The sequence below is a fragment of the Myotis myotis genome, unplaced genomic scaffold, assembly GCF_014108235.1.
Source record: "Myotis myotis isolate mMyoMyo1 unplaced genomic scaffold, mMyoMyo1.p scaffold_m19_p_17, whole genome shotgun sequence".
NCBI classification, from domain to species: domain Eukaryota; kingdom Metazoa; phylum Chordata; class Mammalia; order Chiroptera; family Vespertilionidae; genus Myotis; species Myotis myotis.
Genome location: NW_023416321.1, coordinates 32,358,125 through 32,382,787, shown reverse-complemented (window position 1 = coordinate 32,382,787; position 24,663 = coordinate 32,358,125). Strand labels below are relative to the sequence as shown.

General features: G+C 53.9%; 2 protein-coding genes across 6 annotated transcripts; both read left to right on the top strand.

Annotated features, from left to right (window-relative positions):
• The first annotated feature begins 1,418 nt into the window (after positions 1 to 1,418).
• Positions 1,419 to 19,322, top strand: DHRS13 (dehydrogenase/reductase 13). 4 transcript variants are annotated; one of them, XM_036340761.1, is made up of 8 exons: positions 1,419 to 1,707; positions 1,797 to 1,915; positions 3,133 to 3,256; positions 3,472 to 3,783; positions 5,384 to 6,266; positions 8,518 to 8,636; positions 18,686 to 18,748; positions 19,105 to 19,322. In XM_036340761.1, the coding sequence occupies exons 1-5, from the start codon at positions 1,581 to 1,583 to the stop codon at positions 5,833 to 5,835; spliced, it is 1,134 nt and encodes a 377-aa protein (XP_036196654.1). In that variant the 5' UTR covers positions 1,419 to 1,580; the 3' UTR covers positions 5,836 to 6,266; positions 8,518 to 8,636; positions 18,686 to 18,748; positions 19,105 to 19,322. The 4 variants fall into 4 exon arrangements, with proteins under 4 accessions (XP_036196654.1, XP_036196653.1, XP_036196650.1 ...); XM_036340760.1 differs by lacking the exon at positions 19,105 to 19,322 and adding an exon at positions 18,382 to 18,472 and having other exon boundaries at positions 18,686 to 18,728; XM_036340757.1 differs by lacking the exons at positions 18,686 to 18,748; positions 19,105 to 19,322 and adding an exon at positions 12,821 to 12,902.
• On the top strand, positions 6,606 to 23,450 carry FLOT2 (flotillin 2). Of its 2 annotated transcripts, none has more exons than XM_036340756.1 (11): positions 6,606 to 6,768; positions 12,821 to 12,902; positions 16,342 to 16,432; positions 19,428 to 19,551; positions 19,985 to 20,103; positions 20,400 to 20,513; positions 20,614 to 20,733; positions 20,821 to 21,035; positions 21,439 to 21,622; positions 21,896 to 22,045; positions 22,158 to 23,450. In XM_036340756.1, exons 1-11 carry the CDS (start codon positions 6,720 to 6,722, stop codon positions 22,194 to 22,196), a joined length of 1,287 nt encoding a protein of 428 aa, XP_036196649.1. In that variant the 5' UTR covers positions 6,606 to 6,719; the 3' UTR covers positions 22,197 to 23,450. The 2 variants fall into 2 exon arrangements, with proteins under 2 accessions (XP_036196649.1, XP_036196648.1); XM_036340755.1 differs by lacking the exon at positions 16,342 to 16,432 and adding an exon at positions 18,382 to 18,472 and having other exon boundaries at positions 6,607 to 6,768.
• The last annotated feature ends 1,213 nt before the right edge of the window (positions 23,451 to 24,663 follow it).

Genomic DNA, 24,663 nt, shown 5'->3' with positions numbered 1-24,663 from the left:
ATGGATACTAAATTGTACTGGATTTCTCAGGCAAGGTCCTTTCTCGGGCAAGTCACCTGGCTGGCCAGGAATATCCTTACCCTTGCCTCCCTGGTTGTTCCCACCCACCTTGCCATCAAAGTCACTTCTTCCATTGGGTGATGGAGTTTCTTTACCCATTTCTACCACCTGTGAGAACCATTCCATGGAGAATTTCCTCCTGGAAGTCAGATAAATATTACACTCTTTCTCTTCCTGCTTCCCTTCGGAATTGGAGGGGGTGGGGAGCAGAGACAGGAAGATATAGACAGCTAAGGAAAGTGAATCCTGACGGCCCTTAACTGATGGTGCCATGCTGAGCACTGTCTCACCTCCTTGCTTTCTATGGGAAGAATCCTAGGAGCTGAGGACGGGTTATGAGGATATGAATGGAAGGACTTGTTTATGGAGGAAACGGTATCCAGGATGGAACTTGCTTTCAGATACAAGAGTATTCATGTACGAAAGCCGCTTCAGAGGGAACGACTCTGTTACACAGTCACCCAGAGGGCTCACACACACACCCTGTTAGCCCTCCTACAAGCCTTCAGTTATAGGGCACCACACAAAGGACAGGTACACTTGATATTCATTCAAACACACACACACTCAGAGACTACAGATGCATGCACATGCCTGGAGGGGCTCTCAGCAACATGGACACAAACACATGAAAGATGCACACACAAAGGATCCGGCCCTGGCTGGGTAGCTCAGTTGGTTAGAACGTGGTACCCATATGCCAAGGATATGGCTCCATCATTGGTCAGAGGGGAGTCAACCAATGAGTACATGAATGAGTGGGACAACAAATCGTTGTTTTTCTCCCTCCCTCTCCTTCTAAAAGGAGGGCGGCCCTAGCAGGCTAGGCTCAGTGAATAGAGTGTAGGCCCACGGACTGAAGAGTCCTGGGTTGGATTCCAGACAAGGACACATTCCTTGGTTGCAGGCTCCATCCCTGTCCCTGGTGGGGGTGTTTGGGGGAGGCAACCAATTGATGTTTCTCTGTCACATCTATGTTTCTCTCTGTCTCTCCCCTCCCTTCCACTCTCTAAAAAAGTCAATGGAAAAATAAATAAAAGAGAAAAATTAACATAAGTAAGTAAGTAAGTAAATAAATAAATGGAAGTGGGGGGGAAACCTGAAGGGTGATCCCAGAGCCCATGGGTACATTATATACCCAAAAAATCACTCACACACGGTATGTGGGTGCATGTGCAGACCTAGAGGGCACCCTCAGCGTGCCGGTGCACACACACGCATCTAGAACGAGTTCACGCGGGCACACCTAGAGGGCGCTCCCAGGGCCCAAATGTACACACGCACCGTGGTGTTCATACACACACACATAGGAGGACACAGACGCGTGCCTAGGGGGCGCTCGCAGGGCCCACGCACGCACACACCCCTGCACTGCCTGCAGCCGCCAGTCTTCCCCTCCACCTCCGCCTTCCGGAGATCCTCGCGGCGCCCTTCCAAGCCAGTGCGGGCTCGATCGGCAGCTGCCAGGCGGCGATCCAGGGCGGCACGGGCCTGGGCGGGAGCCCGAAGGCGCGGCCGGCATGGAGGCGCTGCTGCTGGGCGCGGGATTGCTGCTGGGCGCCTACGTGCTCGTCTACTACAACCTGGTGAAGGCCCCGCCGTGCGGAGGCATCGTGAGCCTGCGGGGCCGCACCGCAGTGGTAACGGGTGAGTGCGGGCCGGCGGGTGGCGAGGGGCCGGGGCGGCAGGGGGCGATGCCCGCCCGGCTCAGCTGGGCTCCCGCCCGCCCTCCGCAGGCGCCAACAGCGGCATCGGGAAGATGACGGCCCTGGAGCTGGCGCGCCGAGGAGCTCGTGTGGTGCTGGCCTGCCGGAGCCGGGAGCGCGGCGAGGCGGCAGCCTTTGACCTCCGCCAGGTGAGGGAAGGCCGGGGTGGGTGGGACGGCGCACAGAGGACCGAGACTTCGGGAGACCATGGGCTGAGCAGAGTGGCCCCGGGGGATCCAGTCCAGAGGGGAGAGGTCAACTCAGTTCTTTAAGTGCCGAAGAAGAGGGAGTGCACAGGTGCCTAGTCCCACAGGGAAGGAAGGGGCACAGACCCAAGCTGGGGAGTGGACTTGCAGAAGTAATTGCTGCTTGAAGACGTTTAAGGACTAGTAGAAGTTACATTAATGAAAAACAGTAGGGAAGGGAACAGCATATGCAAAGGCCCTGAGGCAAGAAAACGGGTCTAATTTAAGAAACCGGGCGAGGGCGGGGGATGAGGCTGGAGCACGGGGAAGTACGGAAGAAAGAAGCAAAATGAAGGGGTCAGGGCCAGGTGTAGGAGGCTCTTATAGACCTTAAAGGGGGGCTCAGATTTTATAGGGTGGGCAGTAGAGATCCAACGAAGGGCCCTCAGCAGGCACTGGACTGGCAGCCTTTTGGAACCAACCTTTGGTGGCAGTGTGATGCCTAGACTGGAGGGGGCAAGAGGTTTGAAAGGTGACCAATAAGAAGTCTAGTGTAGATCTTAGGGTAGGGTAGAGGGGACAATAATAATAATACAGTAATAGCAAGTACCTACATAGTGCTGTGTGCCAGGGACTATTCCAAGTATTTTACACATATTAACTCATTTAATCCTCACAACTCTATGATATAGGCACTATTATCCTTCCCATTTCACAGTGAGAGAACTGAGACACAGAGAGATTATCTTGCCCAAGGTCATCCTTTAGTAAAAAGCATAGTCAAGATTTACATCCTGCCCTGGCCAGTTGCTCAGTGGTTAGATCGTCGGCCCGTGGTTTCAATTCCCTGTCAAGGGTATGTGCCTCCGTTGCAGGTTCAATCCTGGTGGGGGCGAGCAGGAGGCAGTGAATCGATGTGTCTCTCTTGCATCAAGGTTTCTCTCTCTCTCCCTCACCCCTCCCTTCCACTCTCTCTAAAAATCAATGGAAAAAAATATTCTCACCTCTTGGGTGAGGATTAAAAAAAAATTACATCCAGAGTCTACACTCATTCATATCACTCTAATGCATAGGGGTAGATCTTAATAATAGTAGGAGGTTGACTCTCAGAATTTGGTGTCTGGGGATAGGGGAGAGGAGAGAGGCGTCTGGTCACAAGCCCAGCCCTTGCTGCTCCACAGGAGAGCGGGAACAATGAAGTCATCTTCATGGCCTTGGACTTGGCCAGTCTGGCCTCAGTACGGGCCTTTGCTACTGCCTTCCTGAGGTCTGAGCCACGGCTGGACATCCTCATCCACAATGCTGGTGAGAGGCAGCAGGCCCTAGGGGGGTGGGGGGCGGGCGGCGGGGAGGGCTGAAGGGGGGTTGTTGGAGGGGCAGCCATCCCTTCCCAGCCAGGCATTGCTGGGGGTCAGTGGATATGTGGGAAGGATGTCCCCTGCCACCGTCTCACAGATGGGGCCACCGAGGCCTATGGGGATCACTCCAGAGCCATTGCTCACGCCTAGTCCCTGCCCCAGGGATCAGTTCCTGCGGACAAACCCGTGAGCCCTTTAACCTGCTGCTGCGAGTAAACCACATCGGCCCCTTCCTGCTGACACACCTGCTGCTGCCCCGGCTGAAGACATGCGCCCCTAGCCGCGTGGTGGTGGTAGCCTCAGCTGCCCACCGGCGAGGGCGCCTTGACTTCACACGCCTGGACCGCCCGGTGGTGGGCTGGCAGCAGGAGCTGCGAGCATATGCCGACAGTAAGCTGGCCAATGTATTGTTTGCCAGGGAGCTCGCCACACAGCTTGAGGGCACTGGCGTCACCTGCTATGCAGCTCACCCAGGTGAGGCCTGGCTCTTTGGCTGTTTTACTTTGATTCCCTCTCCCCATCCCTGCCCCATCCTTGCTCCCCCAGCCTCTCATTGAGCTACAGGATCTCAGAGCAGGAAGGAAGCATGTTCCAAGGAGAGACCTGTTCTTTGCTAATCTTGAAACCAGGCTTTTTTTGTCTGGGTTCTTGCTCTCCTACCACAAGGTTGGATGCTGACTACTGGACAGGGCAGTGATGGCGAACCTTTTGAGCTCGGCGTGTCAGCATTTTGAAAAACCCTAACTTAACTCTGGTGCCGTGTCACATATAGAAATTTTTTGATATTTGCAACCATAGTAAAACAAAGATTTATCTTTTTGATATTTAGTTTATATATTTAAATGCCGCTTAACAAAGAAAAATCAACCAAAAAAATGAGTTCGCGTGTCACCTCTGACACGCGTGTCATAGGCTCGCCATCACTGGGATAGGGTATGGCCATGAATAAGGCCCAGGTTCTCACCCCAAGGAGCCATCTCTATGACTGAACTGACTATAATATGATGATAATAGCAAATGATTATTCTTTCAGGAAGCAGTAACTGAGTACCTACTATGTGCCAGGCATTAATCTCAGTGCTGGGGCTATAGCAGTGAACCAAACAAAGTAAACTCTATCATTGTAGAGTTTAGGGGAAGGAGAAACCACTAATAAATATATACAGTGGCAGATAGTGATCAAGTGCGATGGAGAAAGATAAAACAGGTTAAGGGGACTAGAAAATGCCGGGGTGCTATTTTATCTATGGCAGTCAAGAAAGACATACCCGAAAAGGTAACATTTGAATAGAGGCCCAAAGGAGATGAGAGAATGAGCCGTGTGGCTTTCTGGGGAGAAGAGGGTAAAGAACAGAGCAAACAGCAAGTACAGTGGCCCTGAGGCAGAAGTGCCTGATGTGCTTGAGAAAGACCAGGGAGCCTGGTGTGGCTAGAGCAGAGTGAGAAGGGGAAAGTGGCAAGCGATGTGGTACAGAGATGGGCTGGGCCATCCAGGGTCTGCAGGTCCCCTGTAAGCGTTTTGGCTTTTACTCTGAATGAGTTAACTGGTGAATACGACCTACCCCTGCCTTTAGGGAGCAGGTTACTGGATAACAAAATCTGCCCTACCCGTATTACCATACTGCATTCTAGATAGTCATGGCCCGTGGCTAATTAGTAATTACAAGCGTGACAATAATAATCACAACTAGTAATTATAACAGTGAAAGTAATAATCACAACTAATCTTTAGCAAGCCTTTATTACACTCCATATCTCTAGTGCCCCAAAGTGTGGCTGGTCTACCATCGCTGTTAATAATAAATGTTTGCTGGTTAAACAGAGGAAGATGGAGACAGAACTGTACCTCACAGGGGGCATAGCATGAGCTAACTCTGGGAGATGGGGATGTACAAGAAGTTAGGATGGAAATGAGTGAGGTCACCTAGTAAGGGCCCTGAGTGCCCAGTAAATACTACCCTGGTTTCCCTGGAACTGGAGTCTGTGCCCACTCCCTTCTAGCCCTTTTCTCACAGCTCAGACCCTGGGCCCTCACCCATGGTACGCCCCACTCCTTCCTTTCTCCTGTTCACAGGGCCTGTGAACTCAGATCTGTTCCTGCGTCATGTTCCTGGATGGCTGCGCCCACTTTTGCACCCACTGGCTTGGCTGGTGCTCCGGACACCAGGAGGGGGTGCCCAGACGCCCCTGTACTGCGCTCTACAGGAGGGCATTGAGCCCCTCAGTGGAAGATACTTCGCCAACTGCCACGTGGAGGAGGTGCCTCCAGCTGCCAGAGACGACCGGGCAGCTCACCGGCTGTGGGTGGCCAGCAAAAAGCTGGCAGGGCTTGGACTGGGAGAGGATGCTGAATCGGATGAAGACCCCCACCCTGAGGACTCAGGGACCCCATCTTCTCTGAGCAGCCCCCACCCTGAGGAGCCCACCGTTTCTGAACCCTATCCCAGCCCTCAGAGCCCACCAGACTTGTCTAAGGTCACACACCGAATTTGGGTTAAAGCTGAACCTGAGCCCCAAGCCTCTTAACCCCCCGGCTGGGATGCTTGCTATGGCACTTGGTGGCCCTGGAAAACCTTAGTGTGTGCCGGTCCCTGGCCTGGCCATGCCATGGAGGAGTTTGCAGTTTTTACCTCCATGGTTACTTTCTGGGGGCTTCAAGGTATGACCTGGACAGCTCTTTTCCTAGTGGAAGGAAATATAGGTGGTTGTTTCTTCCTGAGAGTGACAGTAAGCCTAGTTTGAGAAGCTGTGTGTTGCGTGTAGTGTGCCAGACACTGCTTCTCAGGAATTTGTCTTCTTTGTGAGGTCCCACCCTCAGTGATGCTGAGCAGCCCTGGATGCAGGCCAGGGAATCTGTCACTTGATGTACTGCCAATATTGGGAATTACTGAACTGGTGGCAACCACGTAGCTAGTCAAATTATCCCCGTTTTACAGAAACAAGGGTAGGCAGCAGAGGTAAGAGGACTCGCCCAAGGTCTCACCGCTAGGAAGAGTAGGGATGAGATTTGAACCCGGGTCCGGCTGCAGGGCCAGCTGCTGTAAGGTGGATGCTGGCGAGGCGGGGCAGAGCGGGGCAGGGCGGCTGTTATCGGGGCGCCCCGTGGGAGCAGAGGGACGATCCGGGTGCTTTCGGGCTGGGCCCCGCCATCCCACCCCACGTGCAATAAAGCGCGTTGCCCACCCAGGCTGAGCGCCTCCCGGCCTCTCTCGCCGAGCCGGCCCCGCCCCCCGCCGCCCCACTTCCGGCGGGGCCGCGGCCGCGGAGGGGCGCTGGCGGGCGGGCGGGCGGGGGGCGGCGCGATTGGCTGGGCGCGGCCCGCGGTGCGGCGGGAGCGAGTGCGGGCGGCTGCCTGCTGCTGTCCGTCCCGGTCTCCGCGGCCCCCGGTGGCCTTCCGTGCCGGCGGCGCCATGGGCAATTGCCACACGGTGGGGCCCAACGAGGCGCTGGTGGTTTCAGGTGAGGGGGCAGCGAGAGGGGGGGCCGGGGCGCCCGGTCCGGACGCTGTTGGGGGCCGGGGGGCGGTGTGCCTGGAAAGGTGGGTGAGGAGGGGTCTCGGGCTGGAGAGCGACGGGGAAGAGTCGGCCTGGGAAGGCCCCCGAGGGTGGAGGGCCCCCGCGGGGGGACGAGGTCGGGACCCCGAGAATCGGGCCTGAGTCCCCTGCGCCCCGGGCGGCACCCGAGACCTTCCCGGAGAATCCCCCACGCTCTCGTCTGCGGGGCTCGGCGCCCCCCAGGGCTCCTCCCCCGCAGCGTGTTGTCCCCATGTTTATTTCCTCCTTTCTCCGCCTTCCCTCTGGGCACGTCCTCCCTCCGTGGCCTTGGCGGGGGAATGGGGGGGGATCCCGAACTGAAGCTGTGGGGTTCCGGGAGGGAGAGGAACAGCGCCCCGGACCTGGGGTGGGTCGCGCAGCTCCGGAGAGCAGGTGCCTACGTGGGGAGCGGCCCTGGGACACACCGTTCCTCCGGGCGCTCGGAGACCCGTTAATCCCCAGCAGGCTGGGGCTCGCTGGGGTTTCCTGGCACCGAGCTGGGTGCGGCCTCTACAGGTTGAGAAACCGGGTTCTGGTTTGTGCTGTCCCTGTTGCAAAATGCTGCAGGCGCCGGAATTTCTGTGCGCTTAGGTGGGGCTTGGCGACTCTGCAGTACTAGGGGAGGGGAGACAAGACTATCTTGTCTTAAGGCTGCCTTTTAAATGGTATATTTGGGTTTCTTGGAAGGCGGCTGAAGCCTTTCAAGGCACCAGCTTGTGCAGCAGCCCTGGATCGCAGGTGCCAGGGAGGGTCCGTGGTTCCTAAAAGCTTGGAGGCCTCATGTCTTACTTGCCCCCTCTCAATGCCGATTTTAAGCCTGTGCGCAGAGTTTTACAGCTGTCGACAGAAGGAGGTAGCAGCGGGTAGGCTAAGCCAGGTCTTGTAGCTGCCCACCTTTGGGAAAGATTGATAAATCCATTGAAAACTTTTACCCCAGAACATGGCTACATGACTTCTGGCACAGTCTGGATCTCAAAATCAATCTCTTCACTGGGATAGGAAATCCCCACTCTCCCTGATCAGGCTCTTATTCCTGTGGAGGAGATAAGATATTCACTTGCCTATAGAGATAGCCTATAGGAGACTCTTTTATTAGGAGGGAGATCCCCAGAGAACACTGAGGCCAAATATTTTGATTTCAGAGAGGAAGGGAGAGGGAGAGAGAGATGGAAACATCAATGATGAGAGGGAATCACTGATGGGCTGGCACCTGCACGCTCTACTGGGGATGAGCCCTCAACCCCTGGCATGTGCCCTTGACCGGAATTGAACCCAGGACCTTTTGGTCTGCAGGCCGACACTCTATCCACTGAGCCAAAACAGCTAGGGCAACTGAGGGCCAAATTTGCACCTGCTTCTGTAAGACCTGGACCAGTCTCCCAGCCCCCACTCGTAAAGAAGGCTTTTAGAACCCGAATCTGCATTATGTTTTTCTTTTTTCTTTTTAAATATGTTTTTATTGGTTTTTAGAGAGGAAAGGAGAGGGATAGAGAGAAACATCAATGAGAGAGAAACAGAAACTTCATAGATCATTTGCCTCCTACACGCCCCCTACTGGAGATCGAGCTACAACGTGAGTATGTGCCCTGACCGGGAGTCAGACTAGTGGCCTCTTAGTTCATGGATCGATGCCCAACCACTGATCCACACGAGCCGGACTTTTTTTTTTTTTAAGAGAGAAAAATATCAACTTGTTGTTCCACCCATTTATGCACACACTGGTTGATTCTTGTATGCACCCTGACTGGGAACTGAACCCACAACCTTGGCTTACTGGGACAATCCTTTAACAAGGTGAGCTACTTTGTTTCTCTTGTGAGTTGCTTTCTGGAAGCCTGGTCTCTGAGCTCAGGAGACAAAAGCTCTGATCTTCGGAGAGGGGTGAGAGGAGCCCCTGAGATAGGCTGCTTAGTACCTTCCAGTTGTCAGAAATGAGGTCCTCTTGCCAGAGGCGGGTGCAGTGCTCCTTTGGAAGCTGTTTTAGGGGTGGGGAGAGGAGGCTGTGCTGAGAATTGAGGGTGCTGGAGTCAAGGAAGGGTGCGAGAGAAGAGGGAAAGATGATGCCTAGCATAATAGTACCTTGGGGTTTGAAGTGACCAAACTGAGATGCAGCTCTCTCTTGCACATGGACTCCCAGGAGAACAGAGTAACTACTCCCAGCCCGCCCCACCTGCTTACTTGGCCTGTATCTAAGTCCAGGCATCTCACTAAGCCCAGTTTCAGAAGAAGGATGCTGCTATAGCTCATGGTCATCTTCTTCACCTGAGAAGTCTGGAGGTTCTTCTGGTTGTCTAACCTTCCTCCTCCATTCTATAATATAAAACCTTTTGCTCTTTTTCTATCTTGGGATTTTTAAAAGGGGAATCCAAATACCGTACATAATTCTCTCATCTCCATAATAGGTCAGAGTGTCTTAACCTGGGATTGTGGATGAATGTAGAGGTCTGTACGTTTGGATGGGGAGAAAAGTGCACTTACATCTAGTGACTCCTATGATTATGAAGGCCGGTGACAGCCCGTAATGGTATTAGCAGATATTTTCCTACTATACTGCATGTGTTGTAATACCTTAAAAATCATTTATGGCCCAGCTGGCATGGCTCAGAGGTTGAGTGTCGACCTTTGAACCAGGAGGTTGCGGTTTGGTTTCAGGTCAGGGCACATACCCAGATTTCTGGGCTGGATCCCCAGGGTGGGGCATGCAGGAGGCAGCCGATCAATGATTCTCTCATCATTGATGTTTCTCTTTTTCTTTTTCTTTTTTTTCATCACTGATGTTTCTATCTCTCCCTTTCTCTCTGATATCAGTAAAAATATTTTTTAAATCATGTTCATCACTACTTTGAAAATAAGCCAATTATTAGATCTACCATAGACCTTATTTAATGTATTACACTATCACACATATTACTGTGTATTACATGTCCCACTGCACCACATACTTGGTAGCTTTAATATTTTTATAACTTTTAATATGATTTGTTTCTTATGAATTTCATTTTCTGCCTTTATGAACAGTCCAGCATTGCTGGACTCCTAAGGATGTTTGTGGCTCAAAAAAAGGCTAAATCCCTCTTGTAGAGGATGGTTTTTCTGGACTAATAGGAAGAAGGAAGTGGGAGAGGGAAGGATAGAAGGGAAGTGAGTTTTCCTGGGAGGGCAGAATGTGTCTGGGGAGGGGCTAAGAGTGGGGCGGAGGTTATCTAGGCGTGTTTTGTTATTCTTCAGCTCTGTGAAGGATAGACAAAGAAAAGCAAGTTGGCTTAGAAAAAGTGAGATAAAATTAGGGAGAACTTTCAGGTCTCAAGACAGTGGGAATTAGGACAGGCAAGGAAGGGACGCCTACGTGTTCTCTTCTGGGAATGGTGCTCAGGCTCCGTGTGACCGGGAAGCTGGGCCGAAGATGCCTTCCAGAAGAGGAGGCTGCTGGGGACGGGGTAGTCTGGCAACCCCAGCTTCCTGTTGTTGCTACCCCTGGGAACCTGGCCATGTGGCTCCTGGCCAAGGCCCAGCTTGAGCTGTGTGTGGCCGCCTGCTCCCAAGGTCAAAGACTGAGTTAAAGGTAAAGGGTGGACATCCCCCTAACCGTCACCCCTAGCCCACCCCACCACGACTGCCTCCTCCCCCAGCACATGGAGAAGGTGCCCTGGAGCTGGCTGGAGGCAGCCAGGCCCCACCCCCCACCAGGCCAAGAAGAAGTGAAACAAGCTGTGATTTTTGACCTTCTTCCAATCTCACTGGATCCTGAGCTGGTTTAGGTTTCAGATTGACTGCTTGTCCTTAGAGGCCTCCCATACCCCACTCCCCAGGGCAGGGAAGCCTGCAATAGCTTCTAATGAACAGCAGCCCGGTGAACAGGTATTTTCACCACAAAGAAACAGAGGCCTAAGACCTCCTCTTCCTACCACTGCTCACATGTGGGCTGATCTTCGCTCCCTGGACCTCCGGCCCAGCTACTTGCCCACTGTGCCCAGCAGCAACCCTAGGAAACTGAGCTGGCCGTTTTGTGAGCAGTCTCCGATGCCAGTTCATGAACCTGCAGGCCCTCTGCCCTCCCGGAGGCTTTGTTCCTTCACCTCCACTCGTCCAAAACGTCTCTCCAGGTGGAGCTTCTCTCCGTTGTGTCTGTTTTGGTTGCTTCACCGCTCACCCAAACCTGGACTGTAGAGCTACACCGATATGGTATTCAGTAGCCACAAGTGGCTACTTCAATTTAATTAATTAAATTAAAATTCATTCCCTCAGTCGGAGCAGCCACATTTCAAATGCTCAGTAGCCACCTGTGGCGAGGGGCTGCCGTTGTGCACAGTGCAGCCACAGAACACTTCCACTTACACAGGAAGTTCTCTGGAACTTACCCCTCATCGCCAGCCACTGCAAGAGGCTGCGGCCCAATCTCCCTGACCCCAGCATCTTCCTCCTTGTGCAAAGTAGTGTTTCTAAAGTGTAAATATAATTTTATATTTATAAAATTAAAAATAGGGTGTGTTTTTTAATTTATTGATTTTTGAGAGAGAGAGGGAGGGGAGAAAGAGAGGGAAACAGCAATTTGTTGTTCCACTTTTTTATGCATTCATTGGTTGATTCTTTTATGGGCCCTGACTGGGCATTGAACCCGCAACCTTGGCATATAGGGACTACGCTGTAACCAAATGAGCTACCTGGCCAGGGCTTGTTGCTCCCCAGTTTAAATCTCTGTGTGGTCCCTCATCTCGCTCGCGCTCTCTCTCTCTCTCTCTCTCTCTCACACACACACACACACACAGCTCCTTGGTCTGATACCTGAGACACTGTGATCTGCACTCCCCCATCACCAGCTTGCCCCTTGCTATGGGTCCTCGTAGACACTTACTCAGCTACAGGAAACTATCCCTGACCCTTGACCTTGAGAGGCAACTACCCTAAGGCTTTCCTTAAAACCCCAGTTTGTGAACATGGAAATGATGGCATCCACTGACTTTTTCCCCCAAGTCATACTGCCTTTGTTTTGTGTTTTTAATAAACAATCACATTTCCTAATAAACAATCACATGTTTCCTGTACATTTCTTTTCACTACAAGTGAACTGCCCCTCCAGCTTTTACGCAGGTTTTCTTGAACTTGAGTAGTTTTGGCATTTGCTGGCGCGTTCACAACAAGAATTTCGGGAATTGATTTTTCTCATTTTCTGTACAGTGAGCATGCGGAACATGTCCACAGCATGAATCTGGGTCCCGGCCAGATCCACATCCTGTTTGGTTGATACATAGTTCCCAGGAGAACTTTCTTTGTAGACCTTTTCCCTTTATCTTCACTCTTCCCATTGGTACCATGAGTTGGCCTTTGTGTTGAGGTCTTGCCTTCTCTATCTGCTCCCACAAGAGGAACAAAGTCACTCTGAACCCCTGCGAATATAGGACAGCCTCACCGAGATGTGTCTGCCAGGCTTGAGCAAGGCTCCCACCTTAGCTCGAGTCTCCCTCCCTCCCAGCAATCTCCCTGTGTGTGAGGGGTGGGGGGCTGCATTCCCTCCCTGTCTGGGTGGGAATAGGTGAATTGCTTGGCATTACAATCGTCTCCAAAAAAAAAAAAGTAGGTCCCTCCTCCTGGTCTTATCTCCTTCAAGACAGGACTTACCACCTTCATTTCTGTATTCCTAGCAGAGAAAATACTCTACTTCTTTGCTAAATTAATGGCTGACTGAAAGATTGAAGCTTTTGCTGCTCACTCCTGCCCATGGACCTCTCCTATTCTCTGAATGCACATATGTTTTGATCTACTCATTGGATAGCCTCCTTTCTATGCAAACTGCCTATCTACCTAACTAGATTCCAAGACCCTTAAGGGCATGTCTCCCGTTTGTATGTAACCTCAGCACCTGGCACTCAAAATGCGATTTAAGTGTCTGAGCAGGTAAAGGCCCAGGGTTGCTGTTGGAGGGATTGGGGATAGACAAACCCAAGAGCTGATTGACAGCAATGTTTTGCTTTGTTCTCCAGGGGGCTGTTGTGGTTCGGACTATAAACAGTATGTGTTTGGCGGCTGGGCCTGGGCCTGGTGGTGTATCTCTGACACTCAGAGGTAAGGACCTGGGGGCTCAGGGAAACTGGAATCCTGGTGGGCAAGGGAGAGAAGGTTTTCAGCTTTCCCGTCTCCCCGCAGATCAGCTAGAACATCTGCCACTTGCCACATTTCATTCTGGGGGTGGGAGCCTCCAGAGAAGCAGGCAGAATGGGTTACACAGGGATGCTGGGTGTACTTTTTTTCCATTGGAGGCCTCACTTCTGGCCCAGAGAATTCAGGGTCCTGCCCAGGCAGAATCCAAATGCCCTGATTTTAGCTCAAAGTTATTTGTGAAGCTTTAATTATACACCCTGTTCAGAGTGGGTCTGGGGAGGGAGAGAAGGCTGAAGAGACCCCTAACATGCACCCTCACCTTTACGGGCCCTGAGAAATGCAGGCAAGGGCTAAATAGCAGAGAATACATGTCCAGTGTGAAGTGGCTCTCTGATAACAGTGGGTTAGAGACAGGAGTGGAGATCTAAGGAATTAGTGCCAGGGTGGGCAAGCCAGGCCTGGACTTCCTAAATCAGTGTGGAAAGACTAGAGGAAGGGATAGTTCAGCTCCCCAGAGGGACTATCATAAGGCTATACCTTCTGGCTCCTCCAGAGCCCCTGACAGGGCCAGATCAACCTGGACCTTTCCTGCTACCCTCACTGCCCACCCAAGAGGAGATGAGGCATGCCAGCCACCTTTCCATCATCACCCCCTCCGGGCTATGGGAGATCAGGGGAGGGACCCAGATCCTTCCAGGCCAGGACCCAGGCCAGAAGGACAGCAGGCCTGTGAAGGTATGGGCATTTGGGGGCCAGGAGGTGTCACCCTGAAGGGGAAGTGATGGAGATTCCAGTGGAAATCCCCTATACCCCAGCCCCACCAGGCGGCAGATAGAAGTTCCATGGCTGCACTGAGCTGTCAGTGCCTGTGGTTCCAGGAAGTGTCAGCTAGGGTCCAGGGCTTGGGAAGCATGTCACAATTTTTTAACTTCCCTGATTGCCCAGTAACCCCTCCCACTTTCCCATCTCTCCCCTCACTTTGCTCTGCCTGAGTGGGATCCTGGGGCAGTGGTCGGCAAACTCATTAGTCAACAGAGCCAAATATCAACAGTACAACAATTGAAATTTCTTTTGAGAGCCAAATTTTTTAAACTTAAACTATATAGGTAGGTACATTGTTATTAACTTAATTAGGGTACTCCTAAGGCTTAGGAAGAGCCACACTCAAGGGGCCAAAGAGCTTCATGTGGCTCGCGAGCCGCAGTTTGCCGACCATGGTCCTGGGGGACTCTTTTGGCCCAAGGCCGAAAGCGTCAGGGAGCAATCAATACTGGTCACAGCTTCCTCTCAGGAGGCTCATGGGCACTTCTGAGTAGGCCAATTGCCCTGTCAGAAACCAGGGCTTGTCCTCTCCAGAGACACTGCCACCCCTTTCCATATGCCCTGCAGTCCTGGGACAGCAGTATGTCCTGTCCAGGCACCTCAGTGTACAGCGAGGCCCAGAGAATTGCAGCTTGCCCGGAGATGGGTCCTGCATGGGCAGCCACTGCTAGGGCAGCAGCTCTGCAGCTCTTGGTCCACATTCTTGGTCACCCACTCCCGCTTCTTGCTCCAGGCATCAGAGGCCCGAGACGGAGCCACGCTTCTCTGACAGCAGGTGTGGAAGTGAGGGGTGGAAGACCACGTACCATGTCCTAGGAAACCAATCTCACACCCAGGCTCTGCATTCTCCCTCTGTCCCACTTGCTGGACAGTCTGAGTCTGCAGCCCTCTCCTTCTTGGGCCCTATTCTGGGGGCGCCTCTTTCTCCAACCCCTAGCCTGCTGGAGGACATCGCTACAAACCCAGGCCTTTATTTCCCTAGAGCCTGGATCCTCAGCCTCCTTTTCGAGGTACTTTCCATAGCTGTCCTACATGTCACCCACTCTCAGTGCCAGCTGTCTTCTCCAGGCTCTGTGAAGTCCCTTCTGCTGCACTTTCCTGCCACGTCCCATATTATCATGATATGGGCGGCTCTCTCCTTACCTGAGCGATTCCTCCACCTCTGGCATCTGAGCTGCAGCCTCCTGTATTCCCTCCTTCCCTCCCTCCTTCCCTTCCTCCTTCCTTCCCATCCTGCTATCTCCCTCTCTCCTCCTTCCCCAGAAGAGATCTTGGTGGTTTCCTGTCTGAGCCAGGTCAAGAGTTCTCTCCGGCCCCAGGGTGCTAGTGGTAGGAGCTTGAAAGAAGGCAGCCTTTGCACATCTGCATGGCCGGAGCCCCCAGGGGTGGCATGTGAGAGCTGAGGTGAGGGTTTCCCATCCCCCAAACTACTTGCTTCTGCTCCTTCAGCCTCAGTCTCTGTCCTCCCTTCCTCTGGTTCAAGGCAACCTTCCACGCTGTCCACAGGCTGGCCTCTGCCTAGACCACTTCCCTATACACATTCGCGCACACACACTGCCCTGGGGAGGCCCAAGGAGCCCAAATTGGGGGCCAAGCAGCGTAGAGGCGCCTGGTTCTCTTTACCACGACTCTTCTCTGCCTGTGCCCAGCATTGGAAGTTCCAACGTGACTTGCTCTGTCATCTCCCAGTTGTCCCTGTGAATATCCCGGCAGGGGCACACCTCCTCCCCCAGCCTTCCTTGACACCTACACCCCCAAATCAGAAAATCCAAATTTTTCTTTGGACTTTTCTGACCCTAAATTCCTTTTTTTTTTTTTTTTTTTTTTTAATCCTCACCTAAGGATATTTTTTCCATTGATTTTCAGACAGAGTGGAAGGGAGGAGGGGGTAGTTGGGGAGAGAGAGAGAGCGATTGGTTCCCTCCTGCACACGCCCCAACTGGGGTGGAGATCAAACCCACAACTGAGGTGCATACCTTTGACCAGGAATTGAACCCGAGACCTTTTGGTCCGAGAGTCAGTACTCTAGCCACTGAGCAACCGGCCAGGGTCCTAAATTGCCTTCTTAGTGATATGTAGCAGAGACCTTGAGCTTGTGTGCCCCAAGCAGGATTCGGTATTTCCTGTGGCTCATTAAGGCCCAGAATGACCTCCCTCTCCCAGTTTCTGGAAACGCAGGTTTGCCTGTGTTTGGAGTGTGGAGCTGAGGCTAAGTGTCCCTGATCATGCCAGAAATCTCCTGGGGAGCAGGCGGGGAGCAGCCCAGGTGCCCTGTGCACAGGCCTCCTGACCAGATCATAGGTCCAGGGCATCAACAGGCTCTTTTCCCAGCCAGGCAGCACCTCCTGGGAAGAGTATGGGGGCTAGAGAAGAGACCCAGAGGCGTCAGGCCAGCACGTGGGTGTCTCTGTCCCCCTACAGCCCTAGGCTGAGCTGGCAGTGGGGGGCTGAAGTATGGAGAGCAACCCTGCCCCCAGGCATCAGGCATCGGTGCTTATCTGGTAACCACTGTGTGTGTTTGCTGTGTCCCCTCCTACCCCTTTCCTGCCCCTACCTCTCCCTACCCCCGGCTGCTCCTCAGACTGTCTCTGGAGGTTATGACCATCCTGTGTCGCTGTGAGAATATTGAGACGTCGGAGGGGGTCCCGCTATTCGTAACAGGGGTTGCACAGGTAATAACCCACCTGCTTCCTCCTCTGTGTCTAACCTTCTCTCTTCCTGCCCTGTGGGGCCTGGCAGGCAGGAGCCAGATGGACTCCCCTCCTGAGAGTGTGCCTCCCTCCTCTCTGTTCCCACCTCTGCTGGTCTGAGCACCAGGATAGATCCCTGTAGATCCCCTGTAGATCCCTCACCCACTGGGGCTCCTAGTGGGGAAAGAACAATGGATCTGGAAGCTGTGGCAGAGTCTACCAGTTGGTGTCCTTGGATGCCAAGCCTAAATTGGGAGTGAGTTGAGGCAGGAGACACAGGCCCTCATGTGATAGAGCTGGGCTGTCTGGGTGGAGTGGGTTCAGTCCTATCTACAGCTGATGAAGTCCTGGTCCTCCAGGTACCACAGAGCCCCTTGCTAGCCTCTTCTCCAGGCTGACGCCCTAATGTCAAGCCCTAGCCCCCTCCTTGCAAGGCTAGAAGATAGGTCTCATGGGGAGTTCTACTCACCCAGCCCCTTTGACCCCTTCAATCTTCTTGACAGGCCTGAGCAAAAAGAGCCTTGGCCGTTCCCTAACCCTAATGCTTTGTTGAGGGGCCTTTGAGCAGATCTCTTGTCACTGGACTTTGTTTTCCCATCTGTGAAATGGGTGGGGAGAATCGTGTCCTCTCTGTGCCAGGTAGGGATATTGGAAAGGCAAGTAAAACAATATGAGGGCACTTGGGGATTTTGGGGAAAAGAGTATAGAGAAACCCAAGCTTTATGATGAGTATGCTTTTACTCTGAAAAGCAAGTAACCTGGTGTCTCACTCTTCATTGCCGTGTCGCCGTAGCTGATGGAATTCATTCCTAGACCAGGGCGTTTAGTAACTCCAGGTGCTCTCCTGTCATGTGCAGGTTCCCATTACAAGAAGAGACCTAAGCGTCATCTTACCCAGCCCCTTCCCTCTGCGTGATATTGCCCTTCAGCCTTTTCAGGCAAAAGCTGTACCGCTACGCCCTTCCTCCCCCATGCTGCCATCTCCAATTGGGAAGGGGACCGCCCATCGCACTTGCCCCTGTAGCCGTGGGAGGGCAGGCGTCAGCACAGAGGCCTGAGCTCAGAGCACTTCAGACAGGGCCCTGGCCGCCCGCACCTGTCTAAAGCAGCCCCGCCTGCCTCCAAGCCCACTGCTCTCCTTGAGATAACTGCAGATGCCTAGGTCCTTTTTAAGCTGGTGATGTGGACCCGTGAGGCCTCAGATTGTCTGGGTAGAACAAGCCTTTCTAGCACTTTTTGGCCGGGAAGCTCTAGTGTGGCCCCATTCCCAACTTGACCACCTGGGCCCAACCCCAGAGGGTAAGCTTCACATCGTAGTCTGCTGTCAGGTGGAGAGACCAGGCAGGGCTTCCCTGGCAAGGGGCCGAGGCAGGATCCCGTCATCATGGCCCAGCAGTGGGCACGCCCAGGCAGCCAGACCACCGAGCAGAGCTTGTAGGCAGCCTCCCGGGGCATCCTGGAGGGCTGAGCACACCCAGGGAACAGGCGAGGGCCCCTGGGGAAGGTTCAGATGTCACCCCTGAGCAACCTACCCAGCACAGCCTGGAGTACCAGCACTTTCTTGCTCTCCCGGGATATATACACACAGCTGCTCCTGCACTCTCCCCACCCTTCCACCAGCCCAGACCACCACAACCACTTCTCTGCTTCCTTTTCCCACTCTTTAAGCCAGGCCGATTTCAGCAGAGGCAGTATACACAGGGATAGCCACTCACACTCCCCCCGGAGGCACCTGCATCACCCTGCCCTGCCTTCCCACCCATCCCCTTCACACACTCTTCCAGCCACGACCCCGTGGGGACCCTCCCCACCCTTCTCTGCAGCAGGACCGCTGGCCAGTCCCAGCCGGAGCAGGGAGGTATTGGACTCTTCCCCCACACCCCAGGCCCCGGGCCCCCAGACCCATGCCCCTGTTTTGCATTTCTTGGCAGGATTACCCTAGAGATTATGACGTTGCAGCCCCGCTGCGAGGACGTAGAGACGGCCGAGGGGGTAGCTTTAACTGTGACGGGTGTCGCCCAGGTATAGTAACTCAGCAGCCCTGCGCATGACCGTTGAGCTGCCTCATCCTGTGCTGGGATTTGGGGGGAGGAGAAGACAACAGCCAGGGGCATTCTCTCCAGCACCACTACCCCTGCCCCCCCCCCTTCCAAAAGAGGGTCATCGCCACTGGAACGTGCTCTCTTGGCGCCTTGGCCGCCCAGCAGAACTAACAGACACCCCTTTTCTCCTCAGCGGGCCTGCGAGGGACAGAACCAGTGCTGAGGGCTCCTGTCGCACTAACCCCGTTCTTTGCAGGTGTCGGAACTGCCAAGCCCCAGCATCCAGGCCCTTCCCTGTTCCCTGGGCAGGGGGCTGGAGGTGTGGGGACCAGAGGATGAGGTCATGTCAGGCAGGCTCTGGAGTCGGAGACTTACATTCCCAGCTTGGTGCCTGGGTGAGGGGCTTCCTGCCCTCATCCACCTCTCAACTTCAGAGAGCAGAGAGATTCAACAGTGTTGTAGGCCTCTGGTGAGGGGGTTGTTGGCTTAGTATCTCAGGAAGGTCTGGGTGGCACCCCTGGAACCACCCCTGCCCCATCTAGGCTCTCTTTCCTAGTGGGTTTGTTTCTGTCCCTATTGTTCATTGTCCTTTTTGCATTCTCTGCCCCTCAGTCTTCAGGTCTCCCACCTGTGGGGAGCCTGCAAGGGAGGAATTGGCTAATGAGGGACAAGCATGTGGACTGGAAGGGTGAGGGGACAAGCCCCACATGCCCAGGAGAGAGGCCACATCAGGGCCTGGACTGGCAGGAAGGATGAAATTCCTCAGTGCGAGAATTCTCGTGTGCTGTCCCCACTAGAGGCCTCAGACTCCACTCCCGCCCCCAGACCAGGTCTGAAAAAGGAGGGGAGGGACATAGCCACCATCCTCCACACTGGGTCTGCGGCCTCCACCTGCCCCCTTCCTCCTGGCTCAGGCGCCTTGTGCCCACTGGCAGGTGAAGATCATGACGGAGAAGGAGCTTCTGGCCGTGGCCTGCGAGCAGTTCCTGGGCAAGAATGTGCAGGACATCAAGAATGTCGTCCTGCAGACCCTGGAGGGGCACCTGCGCTCCATCCTCGGTGAGACCCTGCCCAGCCCAGGGGCCCCTCCCCAGCCCTGGAGGAGCATCACAGGGCCCCAAACCAGGGCCAGGGAGGGGTGCAGGAGGTGGGGCGGGGCCTGTCAGACCACCGAGGTTTCTAGATGAAAAGCTGAAACATTTTCCTCAAGTATTTCCTTTCAGAACTTCAGGTGACTTGTGTGAAGGAGAGGGCATTGTGGGGGTAGGGGTGCCAGTCTGACCAGGCACCAGTGCTGCTTAGAACACTATTCTTCACCCAGCCTGCACTCTGCAGAAGGCAGCTTGGCGCTAAGCACTGTTGAGAAGAAACCAGGAAGACCCAGCTCAGACTGCACAGCCCTGCATAGACTCAGACCTCTGCTTGCATGCCTCCTCCCTTCCCTAGCCGGCTAGGTCCCTGGGGAGCCAGCCCATGATCCTTCTGCCCCCAGGGACCCTGACTGTGGAGCAGATTTATCAGGACCGGGACCAGTTTGCCAAGCTGGTGCGGGAGGTGGCAGCCCCTGACGTCGGCCGCATGGGCATCGAGATCCTCAGCTTTACCATCAAGGTGTGATGGATGGGAAGACTGCAGTCCCCTACAACCATCTGGGAGTGGGGGGCTTGGCAGGAGGGGACCTTTGTGCTTATAACTATTCCTTGGGAGCCTTGGCCAGGAGGCCTCATCATTAGAGCATCGTCCCAATACGCCAAGGTCACGGGCTTGATCTCCTCTCAGGGCACATACAAGAAGCAGCCAGTGAATGCATAAATAAGTGGCACAACAAATCAACGTTTCTCTCTCAAATTAAGAAAAAATGTTTAAAAACTGTTCTAGGGGTGACTCCCTCTTCCTTCCCTCCCCAGGATGTGTATGACAAAGTGGACTATCTGAGCTCCCTGGGCAAGACGCAGACGGCGGTGGTACAGAGGGATGCTGACATCGGGGTGGCCGAGGCCGAGCGGGATGCAGGCATCCGGGTATGTGGCCTTTCCTTCCCGCCCCAGGGACCGGGAACTCAGGGGTGGTGCGACCATGGTTTCTCAGGGGCCCCTCAGCACCTACCCCTCCTGATCCCAGGAAGCCGAGTGCAAGAGGGAGATGCTGGACATGAAGTTCATGGCAGACACCAAAATCGCCGACTCCAAGCGAGCCTTCGAGCTGCAGAAGTCAGCCTTCAGTGAGGAAGTCAACATCAAGGTGAGGAGCCAGAGGGCACCTGAGTTGGGGCTTAGGACTCGAGACTTGGCCGCTAGCCTCTGACATGCTAACCACACTCTGCCACAGACAGCTGAGGCCCAGCTGGCCTATGAGCTGCAAGGGGCCCACGAGCAGCAGAAGATTCGGCAAGAAGAGATCGAGATCGAGGTTGTGCAGCGTAAGAAGCAGATTGCAGTGGAGGCACAGGAGATCCTGCGCACGGAAAAGGAGCTGATTGCCACCGTGCGCCGCCCCGCGGAGGCCGAGGCACACCGCATGCAGCAGATCGCCGAGGGCGAAAAGTGAGTGCTGCTGGGCGGCAGGGGCTGGGCGGCGTCAGGCTCCTCTGCTGTGCACGCACGCCCTCCACTCTCCTGACCACAGCTTAGAAGCCAGTGCTCCTCCGTCCTGTTTACTCACTGTGAAGAACGTGGCATTATTGTTAGAACTGAATTAGATAAAAGAGGTCTGAGGGCCTGGAATGGTGCTTGACACAGCATCCTGGTTAATCTCCTCTTCCGTTTGCATCTGGAAGCCCATACCTCTCCCTGGCCAGAGCCAGAATGCCAGGGCACCCCCTTCACGGGTCCCCCACCCTGACACCACCTGGCAGAGTAGAGGGCTGGAGGGTTTGCTGGCCCCCAGACAAGGCTTGAGGGACCCCTGGTACATCCCACTGATCCTGCCGCTCCTGGACTCCCTCAGGGTGAAGCAGGTCCTCTTGGCTGAGGCAGAGGCTGAGAAGATCCGAAAAATCGGTGAGGCGGAGGCAGCAGTCATCGAGGCGATGGGCAAGGCAGAGGCTGAGCGGATGAAGCTCAAGGCTGAGGCCTACCAGAAATATGGGGACTCAGCCAAGATGGCCATGGTGCTGGAAGCCCTGCCCCAGGTGAGGCTCCCACCTAGGCTGGGACTAGCTGGGCAAGTGCAGGAATTTCTCTGGGCCTTGTCAGGAACACTGACAGGCTGGCTAGAAGGGTTAAATGGGAGAGTATTCAGCAGGAGGAGGAACCCTACAACAGAAATCCAGACTATGGCTTTCAAATAAGGGCCACCCAGGCTGTGTGGGGGTTTAGGTGAGATGGGGAGGGAAGAGATGCTGGGCAGGGCGAATGGATGGAGACAGAACCAACCAACCAAGCTCTCCTCCCACCCAACCTAGATTGCTGCCAAAGTCGCAGCCCCATTGACCAAAGTCGATGAGATTGTGGTCCTCACCGGGGACAACAGTAAGGTGACATCAGAAGTGAACCGACTGCTGGCCGAGCTGCCTGCCTCCGTGCATGCCCTCACTGGCGTGGACCTATCCAAGGTGTGTACTTGGCTCGCTGTGATGAGGTTGCCTGGGTAGCTATTGGACTGACCCATGTGGAACGGTTGTGGGCCCCAGAGCCATGGCCTCATGGCATCTCCCATCCTTACAGATACCCCTGATCCAGAAGGCCACCGGTGTACAGGTGTGAGACTCCCGAAGAACCCACACCCTTCAGCAGCTGCCCGCTCCTCCCTCCAGCACCTGTTTCAATACTGCAGGAACAACGGGAATGTTACTGACTCTGGTGCCTTATTTGTAGGGACCAGAAGTGCTGCGTGTTCAGGCCTTCTCTGGCTGTCTTCCCTTCTGTCTGTCTCCTTCCCCTTCTCCTTTACCCCACACCCTCACACTCACTGCCATATTCATCTGGTGTGTCTCTTCCACCCTCATCTTCCTGTACATATGCCTCTTCCTTCGTCTGTTTGTCTTTTTCTCTCCCTCTTTCCTCCCACCCATCCTTTACACACATCATGTAATTTAAGCTGAAGATGTTTATTATAATCACTGTCTGTCTGTAAGGGGTGGCCCTGCTGCTCTTCAGAATCCTGGTGCCTTGAAGTTCTCTGTGCATCCTCCCTGTGGCCTTGTCCAGACCTCAGCATGGGTGCAGGGGGTCTGGGTAGAATGGCCACCTGCCCCTCTCCTGGCCTGGTTTTCCAGCCCTAAACCCTCCCCTGGGAAACCCCAGCCTCACTCACTCTAGCCCCTCTAGGCTAGGTAGCAGTGGCCTACAGACCCAGGCCACTGCCCTTCTCTTCACACCTCCCCAACCCCAGGTCTGCTCTCATACCTTACCTTTCTACCCACCCCAGGGGCACAGAAGCAAGGCCTCCTGTCTATAACAACTCCCTCAGTTGACTACTGCCTTAGGAGGCCCCTGCTTGTGCTCAGGGAAGTCCCCCTCATGGATATGTCTCTGCTGGAGTGAGGCTTGGTCCCAGCTCTGCTGAGTCTTTCTGGGATCAGGGTCTAGCCCTGTTGGGGACTAGAAAGTCTGTAGACCCTCTTCCTGCTAGGGCTGCTCTGTTCTGGGTATGAGGCCAGGCCCTTCCAGTGGGCAAGGCTGTGCCAACCCTGTACAGAATCGAGTGCTGTAGACTGGCCAGACTTCATACTCCTTGTGCCATCTTTCTTCCTGGCCAGTGATAGGGTCCCAGCCATGGGAACAGCCCAGCCCTCTGTCTCCTTGCTCTAGTGGAGGCAGAGAAGCCCACAGGCCAAGCACCCAGGGGTGCTGTGGATGTCCTGTGGTCCCAGTCCCCCACCCCTGGCATGGGCCCTGCCCCAGCCTGTGTAGCTGTTCCTGCATGTGGATGCTGCATGTTTGGTCTGGGGCTTGGATGCTGCACTGCCCCACTGCCTGTCCCTTCTGGTAAAATAAAGATCTGTTATGCCAATGCCCTATAGTGTGTCTTCTGTGACTGGGAACCAAGCACTAACAGATAGCCCTCCCATATACACCTTCAGCCTGAAGGCTGTACTTGGTCTGTCTTTCCCGCCCCAGCCACTTGAGGGCATCAGCACACTTGCCGTGTCTCCAGTAGTATCCTGAGACAGGGCAGCCATTGGCCCAGCTGCTGAGGCTAGACCTGAGCTCTGGGACACCCGGCTCCGCTCCATTTCGGGCAGAAGAATAAGGGGCTCTCAGGTCCACTGTATCTCTCTGGCCATCCTGAGCCCCACTCAGTAATGGAGTCCACGTCTCAGGCTTAAGCATGAACTCTGGAGTTAGGCTGCTTCGGTTTAAATTTTAGCTCAGTTGTTTATGACCTATGTCCTCTTGGACAAGTAACTTCATCTTTCTGGGCTTCAATATTTACTCATTTTACAAATTTATCTAACGCTTGCTGTGTTCCAGATATTGTCCTAAATCCTGAGGGGACTGCAATGAACAGAACAAATCCATAGCTTTTAGAGCTTGCACTCAAGTAGGGGAAATGAAATAAAAATTAAATACATATGCAATACGTTACATGATGGTGTGTACTAAGAAAGAAAATAAAATCCTGAAAGAACTAGGAAGTTTGGGAGGGTGTTGAAATTTTAGGGTGTTGAAGGGAGACCTATTTGAGAAAGGTTAAAACTACATGTATTGTGAGACAATTTCTCTATACTGCTTATTTTAAATTCCAAAGGTGACATCTCTGAAAATAAATCATTTTTCAGCTAAAGGGTAAAGGAATAAGCAATGCAGATATGTGAGGGGCAGAGCTTCCCAACCAAAGACCTTCAAGGTGGGAGTGTGTCTGTCATGATCAAAGAACAGCACGAAGGTCAGTGTGTTTGGAAGTGATGAGTGAATGAGCAGCAGGGAGGGTGGCAGTAGATGAGGTCATGATGGAAATGTGGAAGCTTACTGTAATGGCATATTTGGGGCAATTACTCTCAGATGGGAAACCACTGAAGCTTTTTGAAAGAGGAGTGATGTGCTCTGACATACTTAAAAAGATCATTCTGCCCTAACCGGTTTGGCTCTGTGGATAGAGCGTCAGCCTGCAGACCAAAGGATCCTGGGTTCGATTCTAGTCAAGGGCACGTACCTCAGTTGCAGGCTCCTCCCTGGCCTGGGCCCTGGTCAGGGCTCATGCAAGAGGCAATCAATCGATGTGTTTCTC